This window comes from Pempheris klunzingeri, chromosome 8 (genome assembly GCF_042242105.1).
Source record: "Pempheris klunzingeri isolate RE-2024b chromosome 8, fPemKlu1.hap1, whole genome shotgun sequence".
Classification (NCBI taxonomy): Eukaryota; Metazoa; Chordata; class Actinopteri; order Acropomatiformes; family Pempheridae; genus Pempheris; species Pempheris klunzingeri.
In genome coordinates this window covers 2220510-2233373 of record NC_092019.1, presented here as the reverse complement: position 1 = coordinate 2233373, position 12864 = coordinate 2220510, and the positions used below count along the sequence as shown (strand labels likewise).

The window sequence follows — 12864 nt, the reverse complement described above, 5'->3', positions numbered from 1 at the left end:
AACAAAAAAATACCTAAATTACCCTTTAAGTAGGATTTTGTCTGCATGGCTTGGCTGATTTTACACAATAAAAATCCAAACTGAGGATGAGTTAAGGATCAAAACAAGAAGCTGCAATGTGAATCTGAGCTGCAGGAGTATGAAATATTCACTAAATGTTTAAATATGATTAATTTTAACTTTTTTTGCAAACTTTAAACTTCTCCATAGTACCAGAAAATGATAAATTGTGCAAAAGAACAAGTTTCATAGCACAAAAGGTGATTTAATATGACAAACACTTGAATAATTGTCTTTTTTACAGTCAAAATCACCAAACTAGAAACCAGAATCACGTCATTTTAATGAATTACACAGAGACGAAGCTGCATTAGAGATGATTTATTGCTTTTGAATGGAAGCCATGAGTTCAGCAACACAACAGGAAGAGCAGCACATAAACTTTAGTCCCTACTGTATGAAATGGCACATGATCGTATACGCTAATGATGCCGACAGTAAAACAACAGTCTAAAGTTATTATCTAGGGCATAAAAAAATTTGGCAGAGTGCTGGTTTCACATTTTACATTCAGGCAAAGTCACATTACAGAAAGTGTAAACAACAAACAAAAGCATGTCCATCGTCCCGTGAACGCTGGATCTGAGTTGTTCTTAAGGCTCACTTCCTCGAGAAGAGCGACTCGGGTTGCTTTACTATCACTGTTATTATGTCCCGTCGCTGCTGACACCAATGTCTTTAATGCCCAAACGACGCTGTCAGTGAAGGTGACGCGGCTCTCGATGCCCGATGTTAGTGTTTCCATCGTTTCCCAGACAGTCATGAAAGCAGGAAAGAGCATCATTTGAGCTTAAAGTCTTTTAAATTACCGGCTGTATCTGTGAATCAAAGTGGCAGGTTTAATAACGGCAGCACGAGCTGCTGAGAGCTAAATGAAATCTATAAATCGGACTCGACTTGACCTGAGGCCGACACTTGGATACAATCAATGTCAAATTAATTAATTCAAGATAATGTTTGTCTGTGTAAGTGATAGCAAGAAACACAAAGGTAAAACAGGTAGTGGACAGTAGAAAAGACAGTGTTGTTAAAGTGCATGTAGAGTTTTAGCAGAAGGAAATAGCTTATATGTTTTATGGCCTGTATAATATAAAAGCCATTACAGTGTCAGCTGTCACAACACTGTTCAGTCAGTTTGATTATAACACTTTATCAGTAAGATTCACACAAATACAGCTTCCCTTCTCATCCTTGTGCTTTTTACTGGCCTTAAAGCTCCAGAAATCTGTGCTTAGTCTGGTTCAGATGCAATTTCCTGCTCCCAGCATGCTGTTACCCTTCCCCCCTCTTCCCCCCTAATTATCCAGTGGATGGTAACTTCATATCTTGTAGTTTTAATCAAGTAGGAGGAAAATGTTGATGCTCCCTCACATTTCCAGCAGTAACCGTTATCTTTTAAAGAATTGGGACTGAGGTATGCAGCAATCGGGACATTATAAAAGCGGCAAAAAACAGCACCTACGGCCTCCACTACGGCGGCCATGTTGGGGCTGTGAAGCGGCAGTGATTGGACATTTTGGAGCTTTTTCTGACTCAGCTTATTAGCGCTGGTTTCACATTTTGTTAGTTTGCTCGCTGACGCCATCGACGGGTAAACATCCAATTAGCAAAGTCGCAACGGCAGAACGCATTTAGTTTAAACGTGGGATGTTTCACACTTAGATCTGTATTTTCTGGGTTTTTTTCCTTCATTCTGTGTCCTAATTTTACTTTAAACATCCTCAATGTTACTTAACACAGAAATACGGGACTCCAGTTTTGCATAGCGGAAGGCTCTACGTACTACAATACCCATAAGTCTCAGCAAGTCAGAAGCATGACTTACAGGCACATGAATAAAACAAAGCTGCCCAATTGATTTAAGATGAAGACAGAATGTAGAAAATAAATACATGTCAGCTGCCGTTGAACACCGGTGCAGTCTTTGGCTTGGTAAGTTGCACCTTCACTTTAGGTCTTATTGCTCGTGCTGTTAATGCTAGCTGAGGCTAATGCTTGTGCTAACGAGCTAACGCAACGGAAAAGCTTGAATCGGGCAGCAGACACGTTTTAAGAATGTAGTTTGATCCGTTCCTCGCTGACTTCTGTACCGCCTTCTGTCAGGACAGCCAATCAGCAGAGAGAGATGCCTCACGTCTCTTCGTGTCTGTGTATTGACTTTGTATGTAAAAAGAAAAAGTGCTTTGTGTTCACACCGTTGCTGTGTGTGTGTGTGTGTGTGTGTGTGTGTGTGTGTGTGTGTCAGTGCACTTCCAGAGCTCAGAAACCCCGAGGGCTGTATTTACCACGTGCTTTGTACAGTACTGACGTAAAAATACTGACGTGTATACATATATATATATATATATACACAGAGCTTTTCAAATGTATCAGACCAGCTGTCATAAAAAGGAGAAAACTAATATTTTAGAAATCTGTCAAAAACTTGTTTCAAATTAAACATTGTATTATTATTTATTAGACAAATAACAAACTGGAACAACTAAATAGTCCTTATTCACATATTTTAACCAGAAACCGTCTCTTTTGTTATTGAGCTCCAAATAGTTCCCAGCTGTTCCCTCAGACTTGCTTTGGATTAAATTAGTGTGTTTTAATCCAATAAATCCCAGATCTGTTCGATAGGATTCTAGTCTGGACTCTGACTTGTCCAGTCCATCAGTTCCTCTACTCCAGATTCCTTTTCCATCATTTCAGATCCATCATTGTGATTAAAGAGCTGCACATACTGGAGGATTAACCATCACAGGAACTAAAGAAATAATCTGGTGATCAGTAATACTGTTAATTTAGGGCAGGGGAGGGAAACACCTTCCACTGGGTGGAGGTCTGATACGTTTGTTAAGCTCTGTATATTTATATTTATGGCACTTTTCCACCTGCACCTGCTCTGCTCGACCTTTCTTTGCTTTTCCACCAGGTGATAGTACCTGATACTTTTTTTAGTACCGACTCGAGCCGAAAATGTGACGTCACCAGATCACTGATTGGCCAATCAGGGTGTGACATCACCGGATGACGTCATCATGAGAGCGACTCAAACCCGCCGTTTTTAAAAACCCTGGAAACAGCAACTGGGCGTTTTTATTATTATTATTTCTGTGAACGAGGTAAACGGCTCCACACAAACCAAACGGTCCTCAGTTGTGTTTGTGTTTGTGCTGCATACAAATTACGCTGCTGGAGTTTCTGTCCGCCTTGTTATGGCGACCCCCCCCCACCCCCACCCCCCACTACTTTGAGGTGGTACTCTACTGTAACTGCTGGTGAGTCGAGCTAAAACTGTGATGGACAAGTGCCATTAGTGTGTTTGAATCAATATATTGCTATAAATTAGGTAAATAAATTAACTTAAATATTAAATAGTTGTAGAAGCACAACAAGAAAACATTTTACATTACAGTATTATTTTGTTGCTACCTAAAGATAATTATTATTTGCAGAACTCTGCTCTCTGTACGTTTCTTGGTAAATACAGCCCGAAGAGATGCACCAGTGGAATGATGCTGTAAGTATAATACAGACAACATCTGTAAACATTACGATGCCCAACATTTACGTTTCCGTCGGGGGCTGTAAGGGGATATGTTCCCTTCCCAATGTATGTGTCCTGTAGAACACAAGGCACCACTAGGCAAAAGAGTGAAAATAGCTAAAGTGCGGAGCAAGTGAAGCGACAAACGTTTCAGCAGCAGGACCTCTGAGCCTCAGGCGACCATCTCCTTCACAAAGTGTCCACTGATGGCCACAGCGAGCAGCATCAGGCCAAGGGACCCTGCAGAGTCAGAACAAGAAGCTGACTCAACAACAAGTGAGAATCGGACGTAAAAATCACCTCGAGCGTTCAGACTGATTGATTCTGGTGTGACGCTGTGAACAGGAAGTGGGCACGTAGGCGTCCTGACGCCGTCCGCTGGTCTGTTTGGTATTTCAGTCGTCGCCATCTTGGCTTTTTGGAGCCAGAGGTGACGGTAATTTCAAGGAGAAATGCCTTCTTCATCACCCGTCTTCCTCTAAATGGACCATAATTTACTAAATGAACTGATGAAGACTGTAAACTAGAGACTGAGAGCAGAAACTCAGCAGGAAAACGTTCACTGAGCTGATAAATCAGGAGGGAAGTCGACTCATTTTAGACTCCTGTTTGGTCAAAAGGGTCATGCTAAATGCTAAATGCTAAATGCTAAATGTGGCTAGTAGTGCCTGAACATATACTAATACATATAAATACTATAAATACTGGTGCATATTAGCGAGGGCAGCACCGTTTCCTCGACTAAAGGACATGTAGCGCCTGTATACAGCCGTGAACATTAACAGGGACTTTTCAGAACATCTCTTGAAGGGCCTAATCATTTTTAGATCATCTCATTTAAACCCGCCGTCAGAGATCCGCCTGCTGGTGCAGAAAACTGGACCTACCCTGATTTTGTGGTGAAGCAGAGCACCGCTGGGGGTAATAAGAGATGGACTCCTCCGTGATCAAATTGTCCTTCTGTAAAACAGGGGGAGAGAAAATTCACCTTAAAAAGACGTGAACCAAACAGATTCTCTTTCTGCTTTATTGTTGTATTATCGAAAGGCTGACAGCGCAAAGCCGAAGCTAAATATGAGAAGGTGGGTGACCTACGTTGGTGCAAACTATGGTGCAGTTCACAGCCACACACCGTTCCAACATCATCAGCCCGCTGTTAATAGCCAGGCATGGAGGACTGCAGATTTTGGGCGAGCCTTTGTAAAAGGCGATGGGCTGCAAGAAATTAACAACAAAAATCACTTTACGGACAAAAGAAACGTTGAATCTACCGACAAGGATCCCGAGTATGGAGCTGTTTTTGTTTATTTCATGCTAATGCACCCATCACTGAGGTGGAGGTAACAAGGCCAAAAGTGCTGCAATGTGCCAGAGAAGAGAAGCTGGTTTCAAAATAATGAAATGCGTCAGTCGTCTGTTTGCTAGAACTCAGGGGGATGCACACGATGCGTTTTGGTGGGTTGCGCTGAATTTAAAACGTAAATAGCTTTAAGAAAAATCCCTTTTTAACTTGCTGTCTCGCCACATTTGCATTATTGCTGCTAAAATAAAAGATTTTAAAGAAGCAGTGATTGTTCCCTATATAACAGACAACTATTGATGATTTCCCACACTTATGAATCAGCTGCACAACCACAACTACACCACAATATTCATTAGCGGAAAGTATGAAATAGAAAAGAAATCAAATTATGTTGTTTTGATGTTTTTTCACTTTTTTCATTGGAATTTATTTGATTTTTGTATTTCATTGCAGTTTTTTATTGTTTTTTTATCATTGTATTTTTTTAAATTATTATTATTTTTTAAATTCATATTATTTTTTAAATTATTATTATTGATTTTTTAAATTATTATTATTTTATTGTATTTTCATTGTGAATTTCATAGTTGTTTTTTTTTTCAGGTTGCTGTTTTGTAATTCTTCATTAATCTAAAACCAGAGAGACTAAAAGACAAATGAATGTAATGAACTTCTCAGCAAACAGGAACTGTGTTTACTAAGTTCACCATTTTCATTTAGCATCTTAGCATGTTAGCATGTTGCTAACTAGCGTGACACACTACATACAGCTGAGGCTGATGGGAACGTCGGTTTAGCAGGTATCTGGTGGTAAATTTGGAGTATCGGAGGAAATATTTTGATCTGATTGTGGCGCCAGATGAAAAATCAGACGCTCTGTAAAATGATTAGGGTTCATCCTGAGGGGAGCAGGAATGTCTGAACCAAATTTCACGGCAAACCATCCGATTGTTGTTGAGATTTTTCAGTGCGGACTAACCGACGCTGCCATCCACAGAGCCTTTACCCTTTAGGAAAAATGGAAAAATGTAACCAATTTAGAGATGAAATAAAAGGAAATGACGGTTTAGATAAAAGAGTTTTTGTAAACTAAAGGTTCAGCCGGTTGTTTTTTACCTGTTCACGTGTTCTTTGGACGTGTTTGTGCCTGTTTGAATAACAGTCAGGGCTCAGAAACACCACAGGTCCAACATGAACTTTGAGTCGCTATTTCTATGAATGTACTTTCGGTTATTTTCACCTTGTTGTCGATATTCCAGATGGCTTCACACATCTGGTTGAACTCCAGCGAAGGTTTTCCACAGCAGGAATAAGGCGAGCTGATCTCCATCACGTCACAGCACGCAAAGCCCACAGCAGCCACTGAATACAGAGACGAGACATATTAGAATATGTGTTAAAATGGTAAAATGTGAAACTCCCCTGTAGTCCAAAATCTGCTCTTGTCTACATCCACCTATTTATTATTCTAACATCCTGACATTAGTGACGAGGGAAGACAAAAACCTGAGAGGCTGAAATGAATGGAAAATAAAGGTGAACCTAAAATCCAGTGCACATAATAGAAGAAATTCATGTTGTTTTGGACTTCGTTAAATAACTTGCTGTTTGTTTTTTGTGTGTGTGTGTGGGGGGGGGGGGGGGGGGGGGGTATTTTTACTCCAGACGTCTGGCAAACATTACATGGCCTATTTTTATCAATAGAAACCTGATAAAGTTCTTGAACGCGTCACTCATTGAGGGGATTTCCTCAGCTGACATCTGATTCCTCTTTTGCAGTGGAAACTACCTCCGTGCTGGGAAAGCACGGGGAAGTCCCACATGCTGCTTTCATTTTCTACTAATGTTCCTTTGAAGGTCAACACAACAGGGGTTATTATATTCAGCCATATTCATATTTCAGATTATATAAAAAGGTATATATTTTTCAGTTCTGGTAAAATAATACATTTAGATTTATTTCAACTGGCTGAATATATTATATGATTATATTTAAATAGCCACCGTAGAACAAGCAGGAGCACTGACATCTTTACATTTTTACACGCTAATAATATGTACATACTTATGTCCAGACTAACTACATAAATTGCTAAAAAAAACCACGTGATCGTTCATGTCCACAACGTGATGACGTATATTCCAACGTAGGAAGCACAAGAAAAAGCATGAAAAATAGAAACGTCAACATCTTGCATGGCGATATGACAGCATGATTCAGCCATTTTAAGCTAACAGTGGCTAAAAGTCAGGTTAACCGCAGCCACAGACACGAATAACTAAATATGACTAATCTTTCTACACAGACTCTCCACTATACTTAGCTTAATTCCCACATAAAAAACTTTCCCACTTTCCCACAAAGTGACGCTACACTTCAATCAAAAATCAATCAATTTAAATGACTTTCTTCCACTGTGCACGTCTGTAGCAGGCAACGCTGGACTTTAATATATTCTCCAAAACTGCCGGAGCTGCTCTACAATTCGGCTCATGTTACACAGACTTCCATTCATCAATTTATTTTTACATGAAACCACGTGTTACACTACATAGTTACCAGGAAGGGCATCGCAAGTTTAACCGATTTCACAAGTCAATGTCAGCTGCTAATAAAATGCCCGACTGTGAGCTCTTTGAGGTATAAACATGTAATTATGAGCTGAAAGAGATTTAATTGCCTTTTTTTTTAATGCAGTTTGGCGTGTCGACCGTTGCACGTACCGTTAAACGTACATGTGCAGCGTTAAAACGTGACAAAGACAAAAAAAAAAGCAGCCTTTTCACACGCTGCTTTAAATAGAGAAAATAAAAACAGCATACTCACCTAAAAAGATAAATGATGCTTTAATCATAAAATGGGAGAACATGATTTAGCAATTCCCTGAGCTCTTAACAGAGTAACACTGTGGTTCAACCGCTGCAGATTTCCACGCCCTTCTGTGCTCCCTCCCTCCCTCTCTCTCTCTCTCTCTCTCCCTCCACTTCCCCTTTCACTTGTCCCACAGTATATGAACTAAAGAGAGCCGGTCATTCTTTGTCTGTCTCTGTTAAAGCTCCTCAGCCTTCTTCTTCACCTTCACATCATCATCACCACCATGTGTCCTGGTGTCCTGAACCTGGCTCTGCTTCTGGCACTGTGTAAGTAAAAGAAAAAAGAAAACCAGACCACGTGTAGGTTACCTTTCGAGGTGTAATGTGGTTTTTAGTGCTGCGCAGGAGACCTGATGTGTGTGTGTGTGTGTGTGTGTGTGGATGCTCCCTCAGGTGTGCGGGTCTCTGCAGGTGCGTCTGTCAGCGGGGACTCTCTGGAGGTCAAGACCACTTTGGGGGCAGATGTTGTTCTGCAGTGCACAGCTGGATTCAAACCTGGAGTCCAGTACAGAGCAGTGCGGTGGTACAAGGTAAGAAAACATCAAATAAAGTGATAAAAAAGAATATTTAATGTGTTTTTATGGAGGTTTAATAGGAGAAATATTCTACATGCTCTCTTTTCTTATTGGCTGATTTGAACCTAAGTCAAGGCTGCTTCCTCCTCCTTCCCTCTCTTTCTGTTAGTACTGTGTCAGCAACTCAGATCTTAATCTTCTAAAAACACTCGATTTAAAGTAAAAGTGCCAACACGGAGGTATTATCAGCAGCAAATGTACTTAAAGTCTGAAAATTTAAGTATGTATTGTGCAGAATGTGTGATGTTGTTATAGAATATTGTCCTTTTAGCCTGTTTGTGTAAAAATTGCTGTCAAACACTTCCAGAAGAGTGAAAAGTAGAATATTTGTCCCTGAAATGAAGTAGAAAGTGTCACAAAATGGATAAAAATCAAATAAATAAAGTACAAATATGTCAAAGTTGTGTTTAACTGCAGCTCTTGTTTAAATGTGCTTAGTTAGCAGTCGGGCTTTTATTCGTTACCCTTCTTAGAGCTCATTTTATTTATGGATTTCTCTATTTATTCATGTTTTAATCTGTTCACTGTATAGTTTCTTACTTGACATTTCTTATTCTGTTGTTATACGCATATAAATTCGTATTTCTTTCTGTCTTTATTCATTTTCTGTCTCTATCTTTATTTTAACTATGGATCTTTTATTTCTATTATTTCATTTTAGTTATTTATCTTGCCTATTCTACCTTTATTCAATTTAATTCTATCTCATCTGGTGTTACCTCACTGCAATCTGGGATGTGACGCACTTTGTGTTGCATTTTTGTATGAAAAGTGCTATTAAAAACAATAAATCTGATTAATTAAACAGTAAAATCACAAGTATTCATTCTGAAAAAGTGACAAAATACAAGTTTGTGTAAATAATGTGAACTAAAAAGTCAGTTTAACAGCTTTTTTCTGGCTGTGCTTCGTAGTGACAGTTGCAGAAGTAATAAAACCACACTTGTACCCAGTAGTACTGGTAGTATCTGTAGTAATGGTGCAGCAGTGGAAGTATTGATTTGTATTGTAAGTACTGATGTGTTTCCCGTCTGGTCGCAGGTCAGAGAGCCTCCGTCGCCTCGTCTCAGCGGCCTCCTGACCAGAGACCTCCCCAACGGCACGACGCGCTGGTACACCGGCGTGGAGCGAGAGGTGGAGCTGCTGGGGGAGTCCCGCAGCATCCTCCTGCCCAACGTGACGTGCAGCGACCGCGGCGTGTACTCCTGCCACCTGGCGGCGCCCGTGGGAGAGCAGAACCAGGACGGGGAGGTCATCCTCACTCTGACAGGTGAAGCATCATCATCCCAGGGGTCACGGGGGTCGGTCGGTCTCATGTCGGAAGGTCTCGGATAAGCCAGCAGATGTTTTTCCCAAACTTTTCCAGTTCTTTGTTGTGGATGAAAACATCTGTTGCTGTGGGAGATGACGAACTCCCTCAGGCGTTAATGCCTTTTACATTTAAATCAGGGGATTTCCAGCTGTCGTATTTACACCCACCACAGACACACTTTATCATCAGGGGTGAAACGTAGGAGTGAACAAAAATGAAACACCCTAAAACTTTCCCGCCAAAACCCCAATTCACATGAAGCACAATTCAGTCTTTAGAGTTTTAAGCTGTAAAACATGTAAAATGTCCCAGTCTTCAACATTATCTACCATCTATCCTGTTTTTTACCATAATAATAATAATAATAATTATAGTGTTGTGTTCTTTTAGCTCTGACATGGACATTAATGGTCTGTTCCTCTCGTTAGCACAAACAAACACACTCATCTGAACTCCTGCCAGGATGCTAATGGTTAGCTGCTAAACTCAAAGCCAGTCCTGTCTAAAGGGCCCCGGGCAGCTTACCGCTTCAAAAGTGTTGCGTTCAAGGCCTCTGTGGGGTAGAAAGGTGTGCACACATGCACATGTGACACCTCAGGGGAACATGAACGGTTCGTGTTCGTCCATCCATCCATCCTGTGGCTGTCAAAGTATTTCAGATGTTTATATTGAGCGATTTCGCCCATTGATTTAATGGTCTGTGCCCAATAACTCAATGGGCATATTTACCTACATTTACATTCACTGTCCTGGCTTTAACTGTGTGCCTTTACTCAGCTCCTTTCATCCAAACATGAGGCCCAAAGTGCATCACAGAGCAGGAGAACAACAACGACATGTTAAAAAATCAGGCAATAACAAAAGCAAGAATAAAAAAGTAGGTCTTTACTTTTCTTTTAAGAATGCAGAGCTAGCTTGCCGTTCTAATATCCAGAGGCAGTGAGATATTTTCCCACAAATCTCCATTTTTAAGCTGCAAAAAAAAACATTGCAGCTGCTTAGGATTGTGTTGTAAGGAAATAAGAGGTGAGAAATGGTCCGTGCATGATTTTAGACGCACAACGCCTAATTTAAGGAGCTGTTTGTGAGGTTTCCGGCGCTCAGGATGAGCTCCAACACGCCGCAACTCGCCGCCATCCCCTTATTATCGTCTACTTTTCTGTTCTTAAGCTGCCTTGATCTGATCCATCAAAGTTTCCACTAACAGTGACATTCGCCCGTCCTGTAACTCGAGCAGCTCAGGTGCAGATGCAGGTTCAAGCTTGAGTAACTTTTCTTTCTGTTTTCTTTCGCAGAGTGTCCTGACAGCGCCGCAGAACGTCTGGTGAAAGATGCTTATATGGTTGTTGTGGCCACAGCAGTGCTGATCTTTGCACTTGTGATTTTCCGAATAAGCTATGTGAGTAGTGGGATATGCTCAGACACGCACATGCAAAAGTTTCCACAGCTGCATTTACAGCCTCTTTAACAACTTAATGATCGGTTTGTTGCACTTAACTCCTGGGTATCGCACTGCATCACCCCTAAACTGTGTTCACCTGTGTTTCCACCACAGGTGAGTTTGAAGAGCACCGTCAAAGACAGAAAGAAGACGGCAAAAAAAGAGACGTTATTGGACGCTCCGCTGAAGCCGCTGGATAAAAAGGACTTAATGTTGATCTACACTTTGGGTCCTACGCCGTCTAAAACACCCACGATGAAGCACGTCTGCGTTTAAAGACAAAGCGGGTGTTGAAAAGTCCTGCTGCAAGAGGAAGACTGGCTACCTGAAGAGCTCCAGATACTAAACCTCCCCCACAAAATAGTGTCTTTAATGCACATTAATTGTTCTTAATTGGTGCCTTGGTAAGAAAAACAGATGAAAACATCCTGTTTGGACAGCAGGAGGGTCGTACCCTGAAGGATAATCCCTCCACTCAATCACATTTAGAGACTTTTACTTTTAACTGATGCCCCGAAACTCAAAATTCAGCTGCGAGTCGTAGAAACTCTCTTCAGGAGCCAAAGCAACAAGCAGCTGAGAGCAGGCAGGCGGACGTGGAGGTGGAGGTGAACACCAAACCCTCCCCCTAAGTCCTGTCGTCTCAAACGGGGGCCGCTGTGGTTCGGCAGGTCGAGTGGCTGCAGGAAGGCTGGTGGTTCGATGCCCGGTTCCTCCCATCCATGTGTGGAAGTAAACGGACGGGGCGCTGAACCCTGAGCGGCTCCCGGTGGTCAGGTAGCTCTCTGCCACTTAGGAGTTCCACTTTGTTGGTGTTTATTCTTTCAGAAGTTACACAATCTCACTTTAAGACACTTTATCAAGTCAGTGCTTTTCTTTCTTGTGAATTTGAACCTGTTCTACAAGCCACTGATGTTATCAGGTGGGATAAAGATTCAGAGTAAGATGAATGCCATTTTTCTTTGCTAACTTGTGGTGCTGGAGTTTGTTATTGCAAAGTTCTCACTCGAAGGACAGTTTAGCTCCCATCAGATTTCTCGTCTCTTTCATATTTTGAGCAGCAGAAAACCAGATGGTGATGATTTAAAATCAGATTCAGTGTCTCCAAATGCACCTCGTCCCATCGCTGTCAAGTTTGGGATTTATCCTTTATATTTTTGCATCTTTTGGTGGTGGAGACTCAATACTGGGACACTTTCAGCTGCAGGGACAACTGAACCTTAGAGCCCTTTGAAAACATGAAATGAAAGTGGATGACATTTCTGATCTGGGCTCTGACCTTTTTATTTTGACTCTGGGGAAATCCCAACACATTGTTTTTTCTTTGAGTGTCAGAGGTGAATAACAGATGTTGGGAGTAGTGATTTATTTCTGTGTTCATGTCTTTGCTGTCAATTACTGCTGCTCCGCTGTTGTTTGGTTCAGTTTGAGCCTTGTTTGTAGATTTTTGTTTGTACAGGTGAGCACAGTCTGCTTATGACCTCCAAAAACAATGACTGAAACTGTTTAATAACTGTGACAATAGATATGTACACGTAGATTTTACATCAGCTGCCATATTAGCTTACGATCTAGGGAAAAAAAAAGCCTGTGGCTGTCATGATGGATGCAACGTGGAGTTTGTGTGATCTGTGTTTGAGTGTTTTCTTGTTTGGTGTCTTCTTTGAGGCAATAAAGGACGCTGAAGTTACGTTGTGGTGTTTCCACATGTCAGTGGTCTGGTGTGTTCATCTTGAAGAAGGTCAAAGGTCACGAGCGAACCAG

At 41.2% G+C, this 12864-nt stretch overlaps 1 protein-coding gene across 1 annotated transcript; it reads left to right on the top strand.

Moving 5' to 3' along the window:
* Positions 1 to 7924: 7924 nt before the first annotated feature.
* Positions 7925 to 12790, top strand: cd83 (CD83 molecule). Its single transcript, XM_070836146.1, has 5 exons — positions 7925 to 8039; positions 8166 to 8302; positions 9389 to 9617; positions 10955 to 11058; positions 11215 to 12790. The coding sequence occupies exons 1-5, from the start codon at positions 7997 to 7999 to the stop codon at positions 11374 to 11376; spliced, it is 675 nt and encodes a 224-aa protein (XP_070692247.1). The 5' UTR covers positions 7925 to 7996; the 3' UTR covers positions 11377 to 12790.
* Positions 12791 to 12864: the final 74 nt, after the last annotated feature.